This window comes from Anabas testudineus, chromosome 8 (assembly GCF_900324465.2).
Source record: "Anabas testudineus chromosome 8, fAnaTes1.2, whole genome shotgun sequence".
In the NCBI taxonomy this organism is placed as follows: Eukaryota; Metazoa; Chordata; class Actinopteri; order Anabantiformes; family Anabantidae; genus Anabas; species Anabas testudineus.
Window position 1 is genome coordinate 14278692 of NC_046617.1, and position 23889 is coordinate 14302580.

General features: G+C 41.4%; 1 protein-coding gene across 3 annotated transcripts in view; it reads left to right on the forward strand.

Annotated features, from left to right (window-relative positions):
• Window positions 1–23889, forward strand: part of cep112 (centrosomal protein 112) — an 88758-nt gene that overhangs the window by 43569 nt on the left and 21300 nt on the right. For all 3 annotated transcript variants that reach the window (XM_026350759.1, XM_026350779.1, XM_026350769.1), the window contains exons 20-22: window positions 3237–3419; window positions 10086–10316; window positions 20377–20439. In XM_026350759.1, coding sequence (XP_026206544.1) covers window positions 3237–3419; window positions 10086–10316; window positions 20377–20439 — 477 coding nt within the window. The remainder of the gene's footprint in view (window positions 1–3236; window positions 3420–10085; window positions 10317–20376; window positions 20440–23889) is intronic.

Consider the following 23889-nt stretch of genomic DNA (forward strand, 5'->3'; position numbering starts at 1 on the left):
TTCAGTCAAATGTAAATATTCAGTAACTGGGAGAATTTGACTGTTTTGAGTGCCAAATACAGAATATAGTTCAGAGGAATCAGAAATTTCATGTCATTTGAAAGACAGAAAAGCAATCAAAGCATAGCTGAAAATATTTAAGGGGCAATGATCATCTGCTGCTACAGACAGTGGGGGTGCAGTTGACAGTTGAAGACAGCTATGTAGGGTTAGCGGCACATCAGGAAGGCTTTTGTCTGAAAGATTAAAAACATATAACGGTAAAGGGCCTGTCTTTCTCATGACGTTGATATAAAGTGCTGCTGACATTAGCTGTACTGCAGACTCCACTGCACAGTTAGAAGGGTAGAGAAAGAAAGAGACGAAATGTGTCTGCATGCTAGTTAGATTGGGATTATTCATGAGTTACTGTGAGCACAATCATTTTATGTTTTGTCTTTTAGTACACAAAAGAGTGACCAAGTATTTTGCATTCTTCCATGCCTGCGCACATGTACGCACTACGGCTCCACTTCAGAGAGATTGGCGCACAAGATTGCAGAGGTCAATTTTGTCCATTCAAATGCTCATAAAAGAACATTCCGTCATGGGCAGCTTCAGTGAGACTTTAAAACTGGAGCTATGTATGAATCTTTTCCTTGACGTTGACGTGACGCAGTGAGGTCAAATGGCTGGTGTAGAGTCATGACCTTGAGAGTTAAGGGAGAATCTCAACAGCCTCAGATGTTAGAGTGGTACAATAAATAATGAAGACACGCAAGTGTGTGGACATTATGTCTACACAGACATATATCAATACTTAGCACTGCTCACTAGCGCTGTAGTTCAAATTCTACAGTGAGGAACAAGGTTCATGTTTATTCCATCTCTCCTTTCCTTCTCACACACACCCCAGCCTCCCCTGCTGAGACCTGACAGGGTTTCTGTTCTACTCTCCTCTACACCCTCTTCTTCCCTCCTCCTTCCCAAACATTTCAGATTTCCCCCCCTGGGGTTGAAAGGCGCCCATTACCTCACCATCCTTTCTCAGTGTGCGCACACGCACACACAACTAACCATGTCAGCCCAAGATGACAGGACCCATACTGTGCAGTAACACCCAACCCACTCTCTATTTATGGCACCACGCTGTGCTATAACCGACTCAGTCTTCCCTCATAATCGTCACACCGGTCCCTTTAAGAAACACAGCACCCAGCATCCTCCACTGCATGCTGGTGCTACGTGATGTCACAACCAGGCTCCTTGTTGGGTCTGCTCTCAGTCATCTCCTTTCCTCTTCGTCTTTTTCTTTTGTTGATTTTATCACAATGGATCTATCTTTCTGATTTCTTAATCTTCGTTTCATCTCAGATCCCCTCGTTACTCCAAAACACCCATGGCCTGAGACTCTAAACACAGGAGCGAACAGTAAGCCAGGATGTCTTCCCCCAGTTTTTGTAACCGCATGTCCTGCTGGGGAGTTCTTATAGCAATTGCCTGCTTATCAAGCTGTCGGCGGTAACTTGTGTGGCTCTGTATGAATCTGACTGTCCCTTTGGAACAATATATTCTCCCTGTGGGTGTGGTTTCTATCGAAATGAATGCGAAATGAAAGCGGTGCAAATTTGTCTGTCTGTGGAATGTACTGTAGACAACATCAGCACCATTAGTGGTGGCATGTGAAGGATGTTGCCTACCCTCTGTTGTTCTACTATGTGCTGGAAAATGGCAGATGTATGTGGTGTGTTGGGTATGTGTGTGTGTGTGTGTGTGTGTGTGTGTGTGTGTGTGTGTGTGTGTGTGTGTGTGTGTGTATGCCATGCCAATAACAAGCCACAGAGATAAAATACATTTTGTCCAGCTATAAATCCTCCCATTTAGCAAAGCTCTCTTAAAAGCAGAAGGGAAAGTTTTTGGCTGCCAAAAATAAAGTGCCTATTGTGGCCTTCTTCTTAGTGCCAGACACAGAATTCAGCTTCCTGTAGATAGCCCCTCATTCATCACCTGCTCTGAATAGCACACAACGTCCGAAGATAGGTCTGTGGATAGAGCAGGCACCGGGCTTAGAGTCTGTGGATCTCTGCTTCTCTGGCAGGCCAGGTAGGGTGCCATCAAGCACAATGTGCAGGGGATTAGCTTCAAAGCAGGGAGGCAACTAGGCCCCAGGCCCCTGCTGTCATTTCAAGGCTCCGGCTAGGACTGCGCGGCATGATGGTATGGGGGTCACTGGTTCCCCCCGCCATGGGGGAGTGGGAACAGAACAGGGCCTGGGAAAGGCTTGGTGGCTTGAGGCTGAGAGCTCTGCTGCCAAGGCTCACCTCTCAGCAGGTGACTCTGCTCACAACTATACTGCGATACAGATTTGCTTCAGCTGACAGGATGATTAAGCCCTAAAAATTGGGCTCTACGTTCTGTTATTTTAATCCAATTTTTTTTTTCCCAGCTACATTGTGTGTAGCTGGTTCTAACTGTCTACAAGTCTGCTTACCCAACCACACCGTGTTGTTTTTGGTCCATACTGTACGGTATAACAGCCTAGTAACTGTTAACTGCTTAAACATAATCCCAAATGTTGTTTAAACCCCAAAACTGATATTAATTGATACAGAATGAATTGATTTGTAAGTGGTTAAATCAATCGCGAGAGAGAGAAGAATCTTTTAGCATCTTCCCAGCTCTGCTCAAAGTTCGTGCTGTCCTTGCCTTTCTTTCGATTATTTTCTTTTTGATTTGGGTTTGTAATGATCATCATAGTAATCGCCTAAGCGGATTTTCGCATGCTGTCAGGCGCATAGCATGGGGCATTGGGTAGTTACTGCAGCCAGATGGCTAACCCCTGCCAGCTTGCATACATAGCCAAAACTAGCTGAGACTAGCTGCTCTTTTATATGCCGATCGCAGAACCGGGTAAGGGGGGCAGATTTGAAGAGAGAGAGGACTGGGACGTTGAGGGCCACTCTGTACAATTGGCAGGAGAGGTGGGAGGGTGGAGGAGCACGCCAGATGTAAACACACCACATCATGTCATCCTCTGACAATGTGAGGAAGCAGAGAAACTTTTCTTGCTCTTCCCCCACCTTCCCAATTTTGCCAAATTGGTTGGGCACATGGGTGTTCTTGGTGGAGGGAACGGGTATAAAGAGTAGGACGAAGAGGATGGATGGATGGGTGGATGGACAAGTTGTCATGACGACAGGGTTGCTCTGAGTGTGTGTTGGCTGATGAAGTCTCTCTTTGCCGGCTTGTCCAATCAGATGGCTGAGCAGCGCATGCAGCACGAGCAGGAGAGGACGCGGCTACAGCAGCAGCACAGCACGGAAAAGGACAGCCTGGTCCAGGAGCACCAGCGGGAGGTGAGCAGCCTGGAGAGGCAGGCCAGGGCCGCCCTGCAACAGCACCAAAAGCACACCCAGGAGTGGAGGAAGCGCGATGCCCAGGTAGGGGGTCTCCACTGATCCACGTTCGCGCACACACACACATGCTGACCCACCGCTCTCCCGTGGACAACCATTTTGTATTTTGTCCACTGACGTTTTCTGGGGCTTCCAAAGCACAGCGGGTTAATACACTTTGTTTACTTGAAGCAAGACAGTTATTGATATTGGGCGTGAATAATTTTATAGATTGGTGTGAGCGTATAGAGAACTTAGTTATTGCTATTGAATAAAAAGTTAATTTAATTTGATTAATAACATCAGAGCTTGTAAGAAAAAGTTTTTTAAATGAAATAAAATAAAGAAAAAAAATCAGTAATTTTTAACATTATTGAATTTTTTTTTAAATTATTTTTCATCGCAGCAGGGTTTCGTGATAGAAGTGTAAAGACTTGAAAACCAGAAACCACAGGTAGCCAGATGAAGGAGAAGAAATTTGTTTCGTTGAGCGCCAAGCTTTTATTCCAAAACCCTGGGTTGAATTTCTCTTTTATTTTCCGCTGTACGGTTGTGGACCAGCGTCAAGCGCCCTGTACTCCCATCGAAGTATATCTCTGCGTGGCATTCTCCTCTCACCACAGGTATCCATCTCCCTCCGGAAAAGGTTGTTATTCCACAATGAGTGTGACATTTGGCTCAAAATAATGGACATCCTTGACACTGAGGCTATTCTGTCACCATTTAGCTAAACCAGCAGCAGGTCTTCATCCCAAACTCCTCACCCTATCTCTGCCTCTCTCCAGCCTGGGCTAGCTTGGAGCTCTGTGGAAAACCATTTGTCAAACTAGCCTCCCACTGGGAAAGTGTCTGACTCTTCAGACTTACTGATTAAATGGACACTGTTAGCAAGCTGAGAATTTTGTTTATTTGCCTTCAACTGAAGTTTAGGTATTCAGACATGCGTAGTATTTGTGGACAAAATGTGCCCACACTGAGCGTGGGCAGAAATGGTGCAAGAAACCAAATGGATGGCAAAAATATTTAACTTAACGTAAACTATTTTATTTTTTATTTTGTCATTATTCTGTACAACAAATGTTTTCTTTAAGAAAAAAAAAGATAAAAATTAAATATACTACTAACAATAAAAATGTTTTTAAAGAGTTTTCACCTATATTATGTCGGAAGTGAAAACCTGTTTTTAATAATGCTAAATGAAAACAAACTATATAGAATATCTTGCAAACCTTAAATTGTAATTATTTTGTCCAATCCTGTTTAATTTTTTTGTTGATATATCCGTTTTAGGTGTTAACAGTGAAACATGGCAGGGGTCCTTTTCCGCTCCAACTGACCCTCTCATTATCGGAGATGCTAAATGTTCTGTCTCTGTGACACATTTAAAGACCACTTTTTTACATGAGTAACATTACTATATTAGTATTTTGTTTGTGTCAAAGCCGTCTAAAAAGTCTTTATAAAGGTTTTTAAAGCTAGAAATTGTGTAACGTGAGGAGAAAGTGCTGTTTTTCCTCTTCGGTCTCTCTCTAAAGACGCTTTTTTTCATTTTTTTTGGTGAAAATGTCTTTCACAGCACAGATGACACCAGCTAGTGTGTTTCTGGAGATGCCGTCACAACAGGACATTTCTGTTGATAACATGCCGCCCCACTCGTGTCAAAATGATGTGGAGTTTGACAAATCTCAGGATCTCAGGAGGTGACAGAAAACAAACTTCCCTAGTACTCATCTCACATTCTCAGTTCCTGTTTGCTCATGCACCATTTTGAGTAGAGATCAGGCACTTGCCTAATGTCAGATGTTAAAGCGTCAGAAATCAAGAGTTTCACTCAGGCCTCAGAAAGATGGGGGACAGGATCGTGAGGTTTGTGAAACTGCTGGGGATGTGAGTTAGTTTGACTTTGTGTGAGTGCAGTTCCATGGTTGTGCTGTTAAAATGACAAGAAGCTGACATACCAGCAGCAGATATGTATTAAAGATGAGCTTTTCAGCAAAAGCCACTTATTATTAAACGCTTTTGCATTGCCAAAGTTGTTTACTCCTTTAGAACTCTGTATCTGTCACACTGACGGGAACGTTGCCCTTCAGTGGCAGCTTTTCAGACATGTAAAATTGGGAAAAGTGTAAAGTTGTGAAAATATGAATTAAATATCAATTAAAAAGTGCATTGCATTAATGCATACAGAAAACATAGAGCATGCCCGTTACACCACATGCCACAGCTTATTTTCGTTTTTCATTTATCTTGTTCTTCTGGGAGTCTTTTAAAGGCCAACAAACAACACACTCCCACCACATGGGTCAGACGGATTTTATCACCAAGTGACATATCAGTAACGGGCAACCTAAAAGTCTGCTGTGAACCCAGGCCTCATTATTTCTGCCGCTCCCCTCAGCTTTCTCTTAGTCTGGAATCGGTGGACGGACAGTTGCAGTTAAAAAGTTGGCTAAAGGAGCAGCAAATGTCAGTGACACTCAGGATGTGTAATACCCACTCATCTCCTTGATGTGGCGGGACACTAATAAATAGCATTCCTGACTCCTGCGTTGTGTTTGAGGAGAGCCAGTGAGTCGTAGCAGCAATTGGAGGGAGAAGCTGAAAATCTCCCACAGGGACACATTGTCTTCATCCCACTAGACTTTGTTATGTGAGAAGAAACGCCCTGTGTAGCTACAGATCTAAACTCTGGTATGTTGTGTCCAAGGGGTTTCTTTAGTTTTCAGGTCAACTACGTCAGTCGGTGTTTGTCAATATCAACGCTTTAAGTTATCATCTGACTGGATCTAAATCTAAACATTATGAAACACAAAATTAATTAAATTAAGCAGCTGGGTTCGGGTCCTGGTGTGTCTCTGGCGTCCCACCGACTCAAGGGATTAACTCACAATTCCGAACCGTGTGGACCTGAATGTTGATGTTCTCTTAAAAGAATAAACCATTTTTAAAACCATACATACAAAGACACTAAAGTGTGAAAAGACGTTTTCCGGGTCCTGTCTGAATGAACATTAAATGTTTTTCAGGTGTTTGGTGTGTTCGGTTTCCTGATCTGTTAGCTGATCAATGCCCCCCAGAGGATGAAGGAGTTTTCTAATTTGTTGGGGATCATTCACCAGTGTACTCTCTAACTGGTTTTAGGAATATTTTATTAAGTTGTGTTAGGGTGTTACAACACCCAACCATGGAGCGAGTAAAAAAAATTAACATAACAAGTCTATACTTCACCCTAAAGTCAAGAAATTTTCCACTCATAATTCCACAATTTTCAACTTGCTAGAAACGTTTGTAGTACTTTGTCTCTCTCTACTGAATTAATCTTTCTTATCTTTTTAAAAGCCTTGTAATTTATGCTAAAACAAGGTAATATATTCTACTTTATTGTTCTTACAGTGCTCTATTCTGTGTCTGTGAGGCTATTCAGTTGTTAAACATCAGAAAGAGTTTGACTTCAAAAACTAAGTCCAGCATTATAAATGAATTTGAACCCTTGAATTTGCAAACAGCAGGATTTGTTTGTTCTTTGCAAAACCCATCATTCACATTTTTTCACCAGTTCCTACTCATTACTCATGTTCTAAGTATTATTTTTCTAAATAATTGTGTCTTTTTCCAAAGTAACGTACGGTCTATCTGGACTTCAAACAGCTTGGGAGAGTTTTATGAGGTCTTTCTTCAGGGCAATGATGGACTAAATAATGACGCTGTCAATTTTTCAAAGCATTTCAATCCTAAGTGTGTGATTAACATGAGTCAAATAAAGAGTGATGACAAAGCTAAGAGGATGTCTGACGGAGACAGGCGGTGAGACCAGTGTGCATATTGATTGCCTCAGTGCTCATGTATCGTCATTTCCCAAATGATTGGTTCCTGAGAATCTGGCATCATCAAGTGATTCTTCTTGGTGTTTTTACAGTAATAGAGGAGTATCTTGCTGAGCTAATCACATCATCTCATATATATCTGAATATTTATTTTGAATTCTGAATTCAGCAGATTATTTTTTGACTCGGAGGGATTGATCTTGGAAGTCGTCATCATCAGTACTGATGCTCTCTGATGTGTGGAGTGTTGCATCCTCCTTCTTTTCAAACCATTAAAAAAACATTTGTGTGTGTGTGTGTGTGTGTGTGTGTGTGTGTGTGTGTGTACAATATATATACTGTACTGTATACACTGCTGTGTGTTGTGTTTACCTTTACCATCAGCTTTTACTTTAACTTTGCATTGCACACACTACATTTGATTTTAAAAGTACGGTGATGTGATCTATATAGTCATACTTATAAATATTGTATCTCCATTGTATTTTAGAAAGCAGGTCTTCCTTGCAGTTTTGTAAATGTCACATGTACAGAGGAATAGTCTTTTTCTCATCTTGCTTAGAGTTAAATGAAAAGAGTGAAACCACTGCAAAGTCTATGTATGAACTATGGCAGCAGCTACTTTGCTTTGTGAGATCAGTTTTTTAAATAAGACTGATCTCACATCTTATCAATTAAGTGATGAATATTTTTCTTTTTTAATAATTGTTCTATAATATAGTATAAAAACATTTTTAATATTGTATTGCATCTTTTTTTTTACATACCAGTAAATTAAATAATCTAATTAGATTCAATTAATATTAAAAAATAAACCATACTTTCAAACTTCCATAAACCAAATTTCCATGTTTTATTAATGTCAAAGTAAGACTGTATTCTGAAACGGACATCCTTTTGTTGTCAATTATGTAATCAAAGTTAGTTAAAGTTAAGTTATTGAGACACTTGTTTTTTCTTTAACCTCTGTCTCGTACAATAATTTAAATAGTCTTGATAAGAAGATGTATTACATCTACATTAGTCAGTGTCCTTTTCCACTCTCCCTTCTGTAGTGCTGCCAGTCTTTTGTCTTCTTAGCTGCCTTACTTAGTTTGACTTACTCTATTTTGTTTGACACTCCTTTTGTCACCAGTAGCTGCTTCTTTACAAAGCTTCACATCAGCATACTAACATGTGCCCTGTTGAATCGACTTTGCTCACTTTCTTCCAGAGGAGACATGCTCTCTTGACCTTTTAAGTTTCTGAAGTGTCATTGCCAATGCCTCTGTTCTGGGAGATTATACTCTAACTTATTAAAATATTTTTTGGGAGACAGATGATCCATATTTGTTAAAGAGAGAATTATACATTAAAGGCTCTAGAGGGCTCAGATCTAATAGCTGCTTGCCCTTGAAGGCACAAGCAGAGCAGTGAGACTGGTAATGTTGAGAAACAGCAGAGTGGGACATGGATGGATAGGGGATTGCATGTTTGTTCTTACTTCCTATTCTCTCAGAATGTGATGCATGTCATTGTATGTGTGTGACAGCTAGACCATGTGTGTCTGTTTGTCTTGTGTATTTATGTGTGGGAATCTGCCTGTGTGTGTCAGTGTAGGAGTAAAATACAGAGCCACAGCGCCTACCTGTTTTTGTGACACTTCTTTGAAGTCTGTTTGATTCTCCCTAGTGCCCACTAAGAAAAGACTTCACACACACTTTTTTTTTTTTTTTTGTCCTGGGATGTTCAGGCTTTTGAGGAGACAGAGGTGGACAGGAGGCAGATCACACAGTGAAAACCAAAGAAAAAGATAAACCAAGTAAACCAAAGTCAGTAATGAGGATGTGCAATAGCTGGGGAATATGTGCAATATAGGTAGGAAAGTGTGAAACACCATAACTGCAGTGCATTTTTTTATCTTTTCAACATTTATTGGTGCAAATTGCAGCGGTTTATCATATTATACTTATGTAAACTTACTAATGTAATACATTTGGTGTTTTATGTGCTACAAATAGGCTATTTGAAAAAAGTGAGTTTGTCATTTGCTACTGGAATATGAATTTTACCATATCATATAATAAATGTGCATACTTTTCTTGCTGGCCCTTGTAGTTTAAAATAATGTGAAATGAACATTAAGAGATAAATCCTTTCAGTCTTGAGGGTCTCTCATCCTTTCTTTCGCAAACAATCTTTATCACACCAGCAAAGTGGTGCAGTTTTGACAAAATAGTGAGCTTATCTTTTCCCTTTGACATTTCCCAAACTCTTGAGACGCAGCTTCATTCCACGTGGCAGGCCAGTCATATTTTTGGTGCTTTAGAGGCCATGGGGTTGCACTTATTAGCATTCCTACTATGTAATGCTGTCTCTCACTGGCAGCACTATTAAAAAGGCTCTTCTGGGCAAAGTCAAGGCTGGGAAGTTCAAAAAGAGAGAGGTCAAGACAGGGGTCAGGCCATAGCAGCGGCCCCCACACATCCACACACAGGAAACCAAACGTTTAAGCAAGTTTGTGAAACTTTCCTTTGCTCAGTTACTTAGTTATGCTTAGTAACTATAGAGACACTCTTGTTGAAATACTACAGCTCAGCCTCTCTGGAGCAGTCAGTGTCTTTACTCAAATCTTCATAGCTATTTATAAACTGTGTATCAACATTTTGTATTATCACTAATTGCTGCATAATTGCTGGAACTTCACCCTGCATGACAGTGATCTCAAGATCACTGACAAGATCACTGTATTTGGGAACATGGGTGGATGTTCAGAACAGAAATCGTCATTGGCGCATTGACTTAAATCCATCTGGGCCAAATTGATCTTAATCATAATTCAATATGAGTCTCATAAGGTTTTGCTGAGCCTAAATCTGCTTACCTAAATATCTGTATCGCCTTTCAGATGATTTCAGATTTGGAAGCTCAGTTGCTCAGTCTACGTGAGGAACTGCAGGGAGCCCACACCAAGCATAAGCAGCAGCTGGCCGAGATGGCTTTGCTCCGAGAGGAGGAAAAGCAAAGGTGGTCCCTTGACAAGGATACGGCCCTGGAGCGTCTTCGTTCCAACATGGAAAAGATCCGTAGTGATCTTGAGAGAAGCCACCAGCAGGAGAAGGACTCTGCTCAGGAGAAGGTGGGTGAAGGGTATTATGGAATATCCAATGCAATAGGATCCCCTTAGCCTATAAAATCAATCTGGGTTAACACTATAAATTATGTATTATGCCATGTAATAAAGGTTGGCTTTGGGGGAAACAAGACATCTTCATTGGTTGACTAGTAGAAAATAATTTTAGACTGCATGCAGGAGGAGCTCTTGATAAAGGCCTGCTTGACTGGAGGAGTAACTGTACCAGCGGACTCAAGTTATGATTGGCACCATATACAGTAGCCTCAGTCCCAAAGCATCTTACAGTTTTTCTTCTCAGTCACACTGTACACTCTCTATAGCCTTGAATAACAAGCTGCTATTCAGTGTCTTCTTCAAGAGCGTTTGACATGTGGACGGGGGGGCAGAGGTTGAACTGCCACCTGTGACTAGCTGAGAAAGGTTTGCTACTATGCTGTGCTAGTGTCAATATATCTTATTGTCTACATCCAAGCTGGAGCTTAACCTGTGTACATCCTCTTATGTGTCCCAACAGAACCACTGCCTTAGTCAAATTTAGATACTATATCTACTCACCAATTAAAGCCTTATTCTATATTATCCTTCTACATGTTATAACTCTAAATAGAGAGTTGAGTGAGATAATGTAAGCTAAGTGTACTTATGTATTTGTAGAAGTCTTTTGGTTGACACTAATTATGGGATATATTAAATATTATTAAGGATTGGGTTTAAAGATCAGTCATATTTGTGAGCTATTATCCAGCTTTACTATTTGTTATCTTAGTGAACCAGGAGATACTTCAGTTAGAACTTCTGAGAGTCCTCTTCCTCTCTTTCTGTGTAATACCACCACAGAAACTGGGCCCACGGCTGGGAAATCACCCATAATCTTGTGCTGGTCTAGCAGGAAGCTGGTCTAAGGTGGTGCTGAACCTAATCCTTCAGGAGGGCCCATCAAAGAGAGTATTTTCATTAGACACCATCCCGCGCCAGCTGCGCAGCATTAGCCCCGGAATGCAGGGACCTCCTAAGCATTTAGGCAGCCATTTTGGCTCCATATGGCACACAGAACCAGGGGTACTGAAGGGAGAGAGATCCAAGAAAAAGAGAGTGCTTATTACAGAGTTATCCTCATTTGAAGAAATCATGCTGTTTCCTATCAGTCCATTTTTTTCTTTTTGGATGTGAAGGCTGTTTTGCAACTAAAATGTATTTTATCTTTTTGGCACAGTACTTGCTCTCTATCCCCTGCTTTTTGTATACAAGAAAAAAATGACCTACAGTTGTTGGGGAATCTGGAGTGGATTCAAAGCAGTGAGACTCAATGTTAGGCTGATAACACTATCAGCAATGATAGTTTCAGTAAATGCTAGTTTCACTTTTCATAAAAGAGATTAATGATTTCTCTGTCCCTTTTTTGTCAGTTGAAAGTGCAAGCTTCTAAAAAAAACTCACCAAAGGTTGAGCGTCTTACTTTCCCCCTTTTTTCTACTTTTTAATCTGTCTCCAAGTTTGACTTCGGAGCGGGCAGGGAAAAGTTTCAATACTTGCACGCTGTGTTTTTTCTTCTTTTTCTTTTTTTTTCCACATGGGATTGAAGTCAGCCAGACCTCAGATCCATATTGACTTGTTCACCCTGTTTTGTAAGCTGAAAATTTTTCATTCTTTTGATGCAGACAGAAATGCTGTCCTCTGCAGTCCACCATGCTCTTGGAAGCAGAGTCTGGGCAGGCCAACACCCCCCCCCCCCCCCCCCCCCTTTTTTTTTTTTTTTTTTTTTTGGGACAGATCCTGGATAAAAGGCCAGCGAAATCCATTAAATCCATGAATGGATTCTCATCAAAGACGCACGCATTTAAGGGAGAGACAGAGAGGGAGAGAGAAGGATACAGGGGGATGGGGGATGTTTTGGGAGTCGACAGTCAGAGCTGTTGGAATGAAATAATGAGGAACAGAATATCAGAGGAGATAAGATCAGATGTTAAGATGGTTCCATACGTTTGAGCTGCACAAAAAAAGAAAGTAGAATGAAGCAAAAGTGATGGAGGTAAGCTGAGGAGAAGGTGTGTGTGTGGGGGTGGGCGTTTTAGTCTGGTTGTTATTGAAGCTTATCTTTGTAAGTGTGTGTGTGTGTGTGTGTGTGTGTGTGTGTGTGTGTGTGTGTGTGTGTGTGTGTGTGTGTTCATGGGTGAGAGTGAACGAACACAAACCCAGACCTCCCAATCTCTGTGCTCCACTGAGGGGCCTGTGAAGCTGCCTCTGTGCCTGATAAAGGTGCCTCATCTCTGGGCTACTGTGAGCACGAAACCTGCCTCTCACCCACACCACCTCCTTATCTAACTTTATTCTCCTACACACGTCAACCGTCCATCTCTCTATGCCCTTTCCTACATCCTCCCACCCTGCCTTCAAGTTGTGGTAACACCCAAAACATTAGGGCTGTCTATAAAGAGTTACCGCAGATCAGGGCTAGGCTTTGAGGAGGTGTGGGAACACCGTTTTTTACCACACATACATGTGCACACAAACTTCTTTGAACACAGGTCATATTTGTAATTAGTGCTTAATAGGTGCAACTTGTTTGAGCCTAAAGTTTGGAATGTGGGGAAAGGTTCATGTGTTGGACCTCTTCACCTCCCACAGCTATATCTTACTCACTCTCTGCGTGTCAGTACCAGAAATCTAGATAATGCAAGACAAAAGATCAAGAGGCCTTACGTTTGATAGGCAATGAATAACGTCTGAAACCTTGAATTCATACGGTATTTACTCTTAGTCTGGTAAGCCTGGCTCTTTGAACTACTAGAAGAGATTAGATGTGCAAATTTTGTCTGATACATTTGTGTATCCCTGGGTGTATGATAAGATAGGCGTGTGTGTGACTATTAAAGTGAGCCGTGCTTTTGTGTACTCAGTATATTTGCATTTTGCACATGTAATGCATGTGCATATTGTAATTTTAAGCGCTGTCATTCTTGTGGTTTTGATTGTTGGTGTAAATGTCACCCTGCATTTGCATAAAAAGCAAATATTCATAGCTGTGAAGCCCACACTTTGTTATGATTTCTCGGGAAAGTAGTAAAAAAAAAGTGTGTGTGTGTGTATTTTTCATATTTGTATGTGTGTATGTGCATACCTACCTTTACTTAAGATCAAAGAAATATGGCCTTTCATCAAACAGAATGTGACAAAACCACCTTTAGGCAAACATGAGCCAATAAGAAAGCATCTTTTTGGCATACAATAGCCAATCTCTGCTCCCTGTGACATCACACTAAGTTTCACTGGCACTAATGATCAAAGATACTGAAAATTGATCAGTTGGCTGAAAATTGGGCCGGTCCTTGACATTTCTAATTAATCGGCTTCAGCCTGTGTCTACTCTCATGCTGGCCAATTAATAAGAAATGACACATCTGCACTGAAGCATTTTACGCACATATGTAGTGGGTGGACTGATGCAAGTGACTCACCGAGATGCATTTTATCAGCACTTGCAGAGAGCAGTGAGTGAGATTAGCACATCTGTAAATAAGGTTACACTGTTCACACTGCAGCCTGGGTGGAGCTCAGTTCCTCCACACAAAGTGGACAGCAGGCAGGAGAACAGAAGGAGCCTAGGTTAGGTGAGGGTGAGACTTTACTAGTTTACAACTGTGCATCATTACATATTTGTGACTGTAATAGTTAATCAAAATACTTGTTAAACAAGCTAACTCTCAGAATAACAAACATCCCATGTTTCCCAGAAGTCATCCCACATCTCACTGCTTTTTATAAGTGCAGATTAAATTGTTGGATTCTGTGACAAAAAAAAAAAAACATACATATTGGCCATTTGCCATTCTGTTCTATAAAGATCAGTCAACCACTGCTGGAAGTGCTGATGTTCCCTGATGTCAATGGCAGCAAACAACTTCTCCTTTTAATAGAAATTAACATTTGGTTCATGTATTTTTATGACTTTGGACTTTGAATTGGTGCATCTACCATTGCTTGCCATTTGCAGATATCCAGATATTGTCTTGTCTGTATCTTGATTTAATTTAAAACTAATTGCAGTTTATTCAGGCCGATACTATGTCAGTGATAATTTTTGAGCACATTTTGTTTCTCACATTTGATTTTATATGTGGGAAACTGTGGTGGTTACTTAAAAGGAAAGAAAAAAACATTTTTGTGACACAGCTGCAGAGAAGTGAAGAGTGCAGCTGCTGTTTGGTACTTCAGCTCGGGTACAGACCTAAAAACCTCATTTAAGTTGTTTGGCACAGGGAAATCATCTGTACATAACCTTTGTTTATTGAGCTATGAGCAGAAAGCTGACTAGGCAGCCTCTTTATGTGGCCACAGATGCATTTTCTTTCACAGTATTCTCTATGTGTGGACACAAATGCGTCTCTGGCCACACTTTAATGTGGTTTGACTGATTGGATCTTACTGTGTCTCCACTGCGCTCGTGTTGCATTCACATCCATATTTAGGATTGTGCACTTGTGAAAAAGACCACCCAAGTTGTTGCAAAACATGCACAGCTGATTTTCCAGATCTTCACAGAAATTACATCTCTTCCACGCTGCCTGCCTTAGCTGCTTCATGGTTCTTTGTTCTTCAGAAGTTTGTGTGGAGCTCTTTAACTGTGTGTTTGTTTATCAGATTTCCTTTAGACAAGGAGAATGGAATGACAAGGTCATTACAACAGCTTTGTTCTCCTGAGGCTAGAAAAGCCTACAGGTTTTCTAGTACACCTATTAACAGTTTCATTAAACAATTAACATCCATATCAATCCACTGACACCGGCTTTGATCAAGCCTTAGAGACATGCTATTTCAGACTCAGTGAGCGCCTGTTCTCTCTCCCAACCAGAAGATGGTGGTGCGAGGTTTTTGTCATTGTTGTCGTCGTAGCCGCATCTTGTTCTTCTCTCTTGCCCTCTGTCACTGCTGACTTATTAGTTTGGTCCTCTGCCATTTGGAGATACAACAAATCACATTATTCCGTCGTTCATGGTTTAGACAAGGAGCAGAGAAACACACGCAGAGGGATGATCAAAGAGGGCTCACACTCACCTCACACTGACAGACTAACTGGGAGACAAAGAGGTGGGGAGGCCGAGTGAAGAGGAGAAAGGGAAACATTTTAGAATGTTTAGCGTAAGGCATAGATTATTAGATCTATGTGCCTGAATCTCAACTCTGTATGTTGGTATATGTTCTTTTTCTGCACAAACACACATTAAAAGCTTTTTAATACACTAGAGATTCTGTTTGTGTGTTTGTGTATGAATATATGTTGTGTATTTGTGTGTGTGTACGCATGCCCAGACCTATGTGAGCTCCTCGCTTCCTCAGTGCACCATCAGGCCCAGCGGCAGAGAGAGAGTGAGTGAGTGAGTCACCCAGCAGATGAAAGAGTCAAACTAAAGACTTTGCCATCCCAAAAAAACATCACACAGCTCCCATGCTCACTTTTTGTAGTCATCCAAGAGCAGGGAGGGAAGCGGCACACTTTCTCAATCGCATTAAAACATGGTGTCAGGCAGCTCCCGTCTTGTTGCATGTTATAGATTACACTTTGATTGCAAGTGGAGTTTTAAGTGGGATGCCATGATTTGGAGCTCTGTTTTTCAAGTTAAGTTCCTAATTCAACTCGGTATCATCCAACATCAGGCAGACTTGTTTATCAAAGAAGCACTAACAGACAGGATGCGAAGTCTACCTGGACAGGAAACTAGAAAAAAAGACTTTCATCAGCATTAAAGGTTCAGTGCGTACAATGTGGAAGTATCTATTAGTAGAAATGAAATATGGAATCTATAAATATGTTATATGTATTAGTGTGTAATCACTGGAAACACCAACTGTACATTTATTTTAGCTTAGAATGAGCCTTTACATCCAAGTACAAAGGGAGCTCTTTCCCTTTCAAGAAAGCTGCCATGTTGCTCCACTATGTTTGTACAGTAGCCTAGAATGGACAAACCAAACACTAGCTCTAGAAATGAATTGGTGACACTAGAGTTACAATAATATTCGCTATCTTGCATTGATTCTATGACCTTCAGTGTTACGTACTTAATAGTTTAACTAAGTTTTTAAACATTAAGCTATCTAAAGTGGCCTCACTACATGACATTTTATTAGTTAATGTAGTCTAGAAGACTGGGGGGTGGGGTGTGAGAGGTCTTAGAGGGTTGCATTCTGCAGTCTCACCACTAGATGCCACTAAATATTTCACACTTTATACATTATACCTCAACATCAAAGTTCAGTGGCTGTTTGGGTAAACAAGTTTTATTAAGCAAAATCAATGCTGTCGTAGCTTAACAAGCATCTTGGCTTAAGACTTCTGCCAATAACACAGCTCACACAAATCTATTCATAAGGCATGACTGTCCTCCTGCTCGTGATAAAGCAGTGTGTGCAACTCCATCCATTAGGCACCCAAAGCCCCAGCCATACTTTTCTTCTAGACCCTATGATGTGGGTTAGATATTAAGCCCAGTCACTGTGATAGTCATGGATGTAGCTGCCTACCAACAACTTGTGTGTGTAATCACTGAACATTAGGTATGTTGTAGATGTGTTTGATGTATGTTTACCTCTGTATGCCTGCCTTTGTGGGTGCCCATAAAGCATTTTTTCTGTACTGTGTGTGATGCAGCACCAACAATGAGCAGCATTTATGAAGAGAATCGCTACTGACAGACAGTGATGGCAAACTGTGAAATGGAAATAAAGCCTCTTGTCATTACAGCACCGACTCCCTCTCTCGCACACATAGATGCATAGACGAGCGCAGCAAGACAGCAATGATTACAGACAAACGAGCAAACAGCGTCTGCCAGCTCTCTCTTGCTGACATGTTGAACTCAAATTGTTATGAGATACATGCGTGGTGAACAGAGAATCATTTTTGAATACTTACAAAAACTGCAGCCACGCAAGCTGACGGCTTTGTAGAAGAACATTTTTCTCTTAACTCATTTTTTGTTTTGTTTTGCTTTCGAGAAAGGAACCCCACAAATAAGCTCCCTAGAGTGCAATATACAGCATATTGTGTACATATTGATACACACTATCATCAGTTATTACAACAATCTGTTGTGCAATTCATTGTTTCCTTAAAAATATCCCTGCTTTTCACCTAGTCACTTGTCAATCTACAGTCACATACTCCTTTTTACCGCATGTAAACTGACATCATTCTTGCATCAGCAGGTCTTGGGTGTAGTTTTATGTCTTCTGTCAGAGTTCAGCATTAGGACAATGGTGAAAACCATAATTGCTCTGTAGCAATGCGAGATGATTGGAAACATATCCAGGAAAAATGCCATATGGAGGTAATATCCTGTCCCGGACTGTAGGTTTGACTGAACAGATTCTGAAAATACTTTTTTTTTTCTACCACTGGAAACAGACACACCGACTTTAAGACGCACAGAAGTCATCATGATATCACGCAACATTCCCGTATTAAGAAATGTTTACTTTGGTTTCTTCCTCCTTTAGCAACAATGAAGCAGTCCATTCCAAACAATGGAACAGCACACCTTGAGCAAATTTCACCTCCAACTTCACTTCTAAGCAAACTGTGTGTGTGTGTGTGTGTGTGTGTGTGCAAGTGCGAGAGAGAGAAAGAGTTGTCACTCTGCTTTCTGCCACTCCTGTCAGTCCTTTTAATTGTGTGCGTGTGCTTCTATGCGTCTGCCTGTGTGTATTTGGCCTGGTTCCCACTGCAGATTATTAATTAAGTTCTGGTAAGCAGTGCATGCCTTACCTTCAGATCCACTTCCACTCTCTACAACACTCTACGACACACACACATGAGTACCTTTACACGCACACACACACTTCAAAGCAGCCGCACTCCACACTGCTAGGATTAAGAGGCGATTGAAGAGCCTGATACAGCCTCAAAGTGCCTTCAGCACAAAAATGCCTTTGGCAGGGCACAGGTAGTTTCTTTGAAAGTACTTATACACACACACAGTTACACAGACACACATATGGCTGGGCTTTTAATTTAGCTCTGATTTTTCCTTTGTATTTGTCACAGTCCTGTTGGGTTCTTTTCCTTGCATGTAGAAACCATATCTTCATCTATTTCTGGCAATTTTTAATGTGTGTTTAGATGGGTGAGCTGAATAATTTATGATGTAGTGTAACAATACTGATGATTGACTGTAGGTGAAAGAATAGGCTAGTAGGAAGCTCTTTATGTTTTTATGAAACAACAAATCACTGTAGAATTTCAAGTATAAATCAAAATGAACTGAAATCTGTTTTAGTCAAGGTGGTGTTTCTATGGAATAAGCCTGCTGGCTAATTATCAGGAGGTAGTTCATAGAGGTATGGCTAAAAATATCAAACACCAACTATTCCAGTGTCACTTTAACAAAGCTGTAGTCAAGAGGGAGCGGTTCTGCTCTAGTAAAGTGAGACAATAAATGTGGCAGCCCTAAAGAAAAGACATTGAAGGGCTCCTTTCTTTTGCCTTTTCTACACCCTGCTTTGTCTTCCCCTCTCTCATCAGCTGCTGTAGGCCCCTTGGGACAAGCAGACTGCCACTCAAAGAGTCCTGGTGCAGGAAGACAGGCCCGTATCCTTGGTGATGGCTCTGTGTTTCCGTGGTGACAGGTGTGTCCGCTCAGAGCGGACAGCAGTGTTTGTCAGGAAGTGTTTGGATGGGGTGCAGAGTCCAAAAGCAGGTGTTGATGGTTGCGAGGGGGGCGTTCAATGAAACTGTGTTTGTTAGTGAGTTGTCTGTCTGTCAGTGGCTGTCAGGACAAGAAAGTCCGGGCTCTGTGTGCATGTGTTTGTGTGTGTCATGGGTGTTACATACTGTAAATGTGCGTGTGTGTGCGTGTGTGTGTGTGTGTGTGTGTGTGTGTGTGTGTGTGTGTGTGTGTGTGTGTGTGTGTGTGTATATATATAAGCCCATGACATACACACAAAGTGTCTACATGATGCATTATATGTGTTTTGCGTGTTCTTTGCTCTCTGAACTTGAACTAGAATAACGAAAAATGGGAGTATTGTACTTTATCCGTCACATCCATATCATGCTGTGATACTTACTGGGTTATAGATTTTGTGTCAGATATTGTTGAGATAAGATAAGATGGAACATCTGTGGGGAAAAACGTTAGATCTATAACCAAGAATAAGCGGTCTAAAAACAGTAAAATACTGTGTTGATGTTAAAAAATGATCTCTGTTTGTGTATGTATATACAATATTTATACACTGTACGCTAACAGACCAGAGTATAAAACTGAAGTTAATTAACATCCCTTGAAAATGACTTGACTGCCATTCCAAAGATGACCTATATCCCCCATTAATTTGAGCCTTAGTCCTTCTACAGTACTTGTATAGACCTTGTCACAGTGTACAGGCAGCCATTGACATCAACCTCAAATTCTAGCACTTCACTCCCAATTATCTCACTCAGTCATTCAGCCTCTCAATGAAACTCTGGCATCACTACACAACTCACTGAAACGAGACGGATCTTGTATTAGACACTCTCGGTCGTTGCTTCCAGCTGGATAGCTTCTTATAGAGAAAACCCGAAAAACAAAGACAAGCGGTGCCCAATAAACTCCCGACAACAATCCCTATTCACTCCTGTTCTGTTTCCACTGTGTTGTGTGTCTCAGGCTCTCCCGATCATCCCTATTTTTTTTCACCCTATAGCTAATTGCCAGCAACATTTTAATTCTTTCCTTTCCCCCTCCTTCTTGTTAAGTGATGAATTGTTGGCACGGGATCAGAGGGGAGTAGTACCCACTGTGCACTATGCCCGTCACTACCTGCTGGCACAAATGAGCATTGGGACTGGCTCTGTGCCAAGGGGCCACAGGCCTGCGCCACAGGGACACACTGCCAGGAGGCAGAGGTCAACATGAGTTTGTATGTGTGTGGCAAGCGTAAGCAAGGGTGGGTTGGGAGACTGGTGTGTCTCTGTGCACTTCCCAACAGAAGATTCAATTTCACAACTCTCTCTCTTTGTGTCGCTCAATCCATCTGTCTGCATATCTCTTTCTCACACTCTCCCTCTCCCTTCTTGTTGCAGACCAACAGCAGGTTGAAGCAGATTGAGAAGGAATACAGTCAGAAGCTTGCCAAGTCTGCCCAGGTAATCAGTTTTCTTTTCTGCTCCTTTTCCCTTCTTTCACTTTACATTTCTCTTTTTCCACTGAACCACCTGAAAGTACAGACAAATGTACTGATGGGAGAGGTGTGGAAGCGCACATGAAAACACACACGGTAGCAAACGCACCTAGCAAGCTACCATGGCCTTTACCCTTAAGCAGATATGCACACACAGCAGCGCACAAGAAGATAGACACATGCACACACACACATTATATCTGACATGAGGTTTGTGCAAGATTCTCTCAAATCCATGCATAAAACACACAAACTTGTCAGAATACTGGAAGACACTTAGAATATCCGAAGCTCTGCTGTCTGACTTTTCTCCGTACTCTGTACTTTCTGTACTTCTTCTTCTATCTTTCATCACTGTGTCCAGAAAAAAAAAGAAAAACTTTCCTTTGTAGCTCGAACAGAATCGGTGAAGTCAGGACAGGTTTTCTGGCTTCACACTATAGGACAATACCTCTCTGTTTTTACATTCTAGTTATAATTTACCCTTAAATCTGCGCTAATCAAATACTTATGTAGAATGTGAAATTGATTGAGGTGAACTAGTAGAGTAAATAAATTTCTCCATGTTTTTTTCCAATATCAGCAATCTCTACCATCATTAAACATGTAGGAGAAAACGTACGCAGTCCAGGTCTCTGAGTGATCCCTGTAGCCCCCATAGCCCTGACATGTACTGTAGTTCTTTGATGGGAGCTGCAGAGCCTGCACAAATAGCCTCAGCTACCTCTTTAAGCAGAAAACAAACCTTTAAAAATATCAGTTATAAGTATTTCACACTTAAATTCAACCTCTGCTTTAAATCTACATTGTAAGTATGGTGTAGGTACCTGTGTGGCTCATGTACAACACCCCACAAATGTGCATTAGGTTCACTGGTTTAGTGGTCGTACAGACACTTCCAAGATTGTAGATGTCAATCAATGGCCATATGTTTAGAATTACTGCTGGGCTTCTCTGAGAGAGCCCATTCAAAACTTTGATAATTCTTCTGTCCAGACAGGAATTTAACTTCCTAGGACACCCCGTCATTCAGCAGATTGTCTCAGAAAGCTGAAACTTTTACCTTGTCAGTTTAAAAAATACAGTGCACCATAAATAGTGTTTACATTACAACAGAAAAGAGTTTCCTCCTTGATTATTTAGCAGGCTGAAATATCACAATCAGTTGTCCGTAATTGTACCTCGTTACCCAAAGAGGAGACTCAAAGAGGGGGTTTGGTTGTTTTTCTTTCTTTCTTCTCCTCTTTAAATCCCCCCATTTTAGGCTGGCTGGCAGAGGCACAGAGTTGAAAGCGGGGTTGACAAGCAGATGTTGTGAGAAAATGGTAGCTTATTAGGTTACACAATGCTTGACTTCAAAAGAAGTCGGATGCTGTGCGAAAGTTCAGCCATGTTTGCCCGCTTTGGCGTTGCAGTACGCCGCCATAGACAAAGCAACAAGTGATTAATCCGCTGTTTTGGGGACACAAAGCTGGCACAGGTTCAACAAACAACACTCTGACATTGAAGAAAAGTCTCTGTGTATGGCACCTTTGTTGAAGTGTGTTGTTATACTGATGATTATGCTGTGTGGGTTTTAGTGCAAACATATTAATATGCGTGATTAACGCAGGCTATTTGTCGTGGGCTTGGGAGGCTTTGTTTTAAAAGGTGAAGGTGGAACGAAGGGGGTTTTGCTAACTCAGTCAAACATAAACAGGGGGCCTTAGAACCTCAAAGGCTAACCCCAATTGTTAACCCCTCATCGCTGACAGAGGGCATCGCTCTTGCATGGCTGATAGCCCAATTAAAAACATACCATGCCATACATTATTCTCAGGGAATTGGAGACGCTAAACACAAGGGTATATGTCCGTGTGCACACACATCCCCCCTCTATTGCACATTAGCTCTTTGCTTTTGTCTCTCTTTCACTGCCTCTCTTTCACACACACACATCTACAGACTCTCCTAATTAGTGTCTCTTCAATCCAAGTTGTGTTAAGCATCTAGATGTGAGTAGTCCTCCTGAGTGACCTGTGAACTGAACAGGCTGTGCTCTCTTCCCCCACTTAATGATCAGGCTACAATGGGTAGAATCAAAGGTACAGGTGGGAGATCATTACTTTATCCCTGACTATCCACTGTAGGAGTGGGTAGGAGGTGGAGAGAATTTGCCATGTGAGGCACAGTACATGAGAAGTGCCATGTCCTGGAGGAAAGAGGTTGAAGTTCACTAAATATGTAAATGTACCTCATTTATTTCTACACTGGTTGGTTTGCTGGTTCTACAAACAGTGTTCAAATGTGACCATGCATCTTAAGCAATAATGGGCCAACGTCAGTGGTTATTCCTCAAGTTATTATTAGCATTGATTATTGTTAAAGCTAATGCAATCAACTTTTGAATTAACAGTAAATCCGTGTCCCGTGTGTTATGTCAAAGGGGTTCGAATGTAGCATTGAACCCGCAGAGATCTATCACCTGACTCTGCAACGCTCCTCCATTTTGCCTTATAAGCGTTGTTTTCAGATAATAGGCCGATGTTGTGTTTACAGTTTGCTGTGCTGCCCCCAAGTGGCCAAAATCTCAGTCTATGCAGATTTAAAGTAAATATTCGTGTGTAGATACACTGTTATTCATCCAGACTACACTTATTCAGTATAAACCAACAATTTTCACACTTACATTTGTTTTCTTTTCAAATAACAATAATCTCTATAGTGATCATCATTTTGTGGCTGTAGTTGTTGACCATTATGTTCACAAAACACTGAATGAAAACTAGACCTGCTCAGGTTCATGGAGAGGTAAGCCTGCCTAGCCCTAAACAAAGATGCTGGGAAAATAGGCAAGTCTCACCAGACCAATTACAGACTTACAAAGGGTTGGCTGGCTATCAGACAGACAAAAAGGTGTAGTGCTGTATATACTATGCAGGAATAACAAGACAGACAGCTGAGTTCAGTAGTTTAGAGTGCCGCAACCACCCTGGGGCTGAAGACCAGCAGATGCAGGGAATCCATATTGCGAAATAATTATTACGCCCAGAAATGATGTTCCCATAATAATGTGTCATTAGTTGCTTTCATGTGGTTTTCCCACTGACAAAATAAGCCTAATCTCTCTCTCATCCCTCTCTCTCTCTCACTCTGTCCCCCTCTCTCTCTATCTGTGGTCGACCCGCGCCACTCTAACTCCCATACTCCCACACAGTGCGCAGATTCCAGCAGGGCTAGTCCTCCAGAGTTTGAATATGGTAAACAATTATCTGTCTAGCCCAAAGCTCGTAGCAGCACTGCCTCCCCCCCACCTCTGTCTCTTTCTCTTCTCCCCTCTCTCCCTTTCTCTTTTACTCTCTCTCATCTTTCCTCTGCCTTTCCCTGACAGTGGCTTAAATAGAATGTTAATTTTGAGTGGAGGATTTCAAAGCTG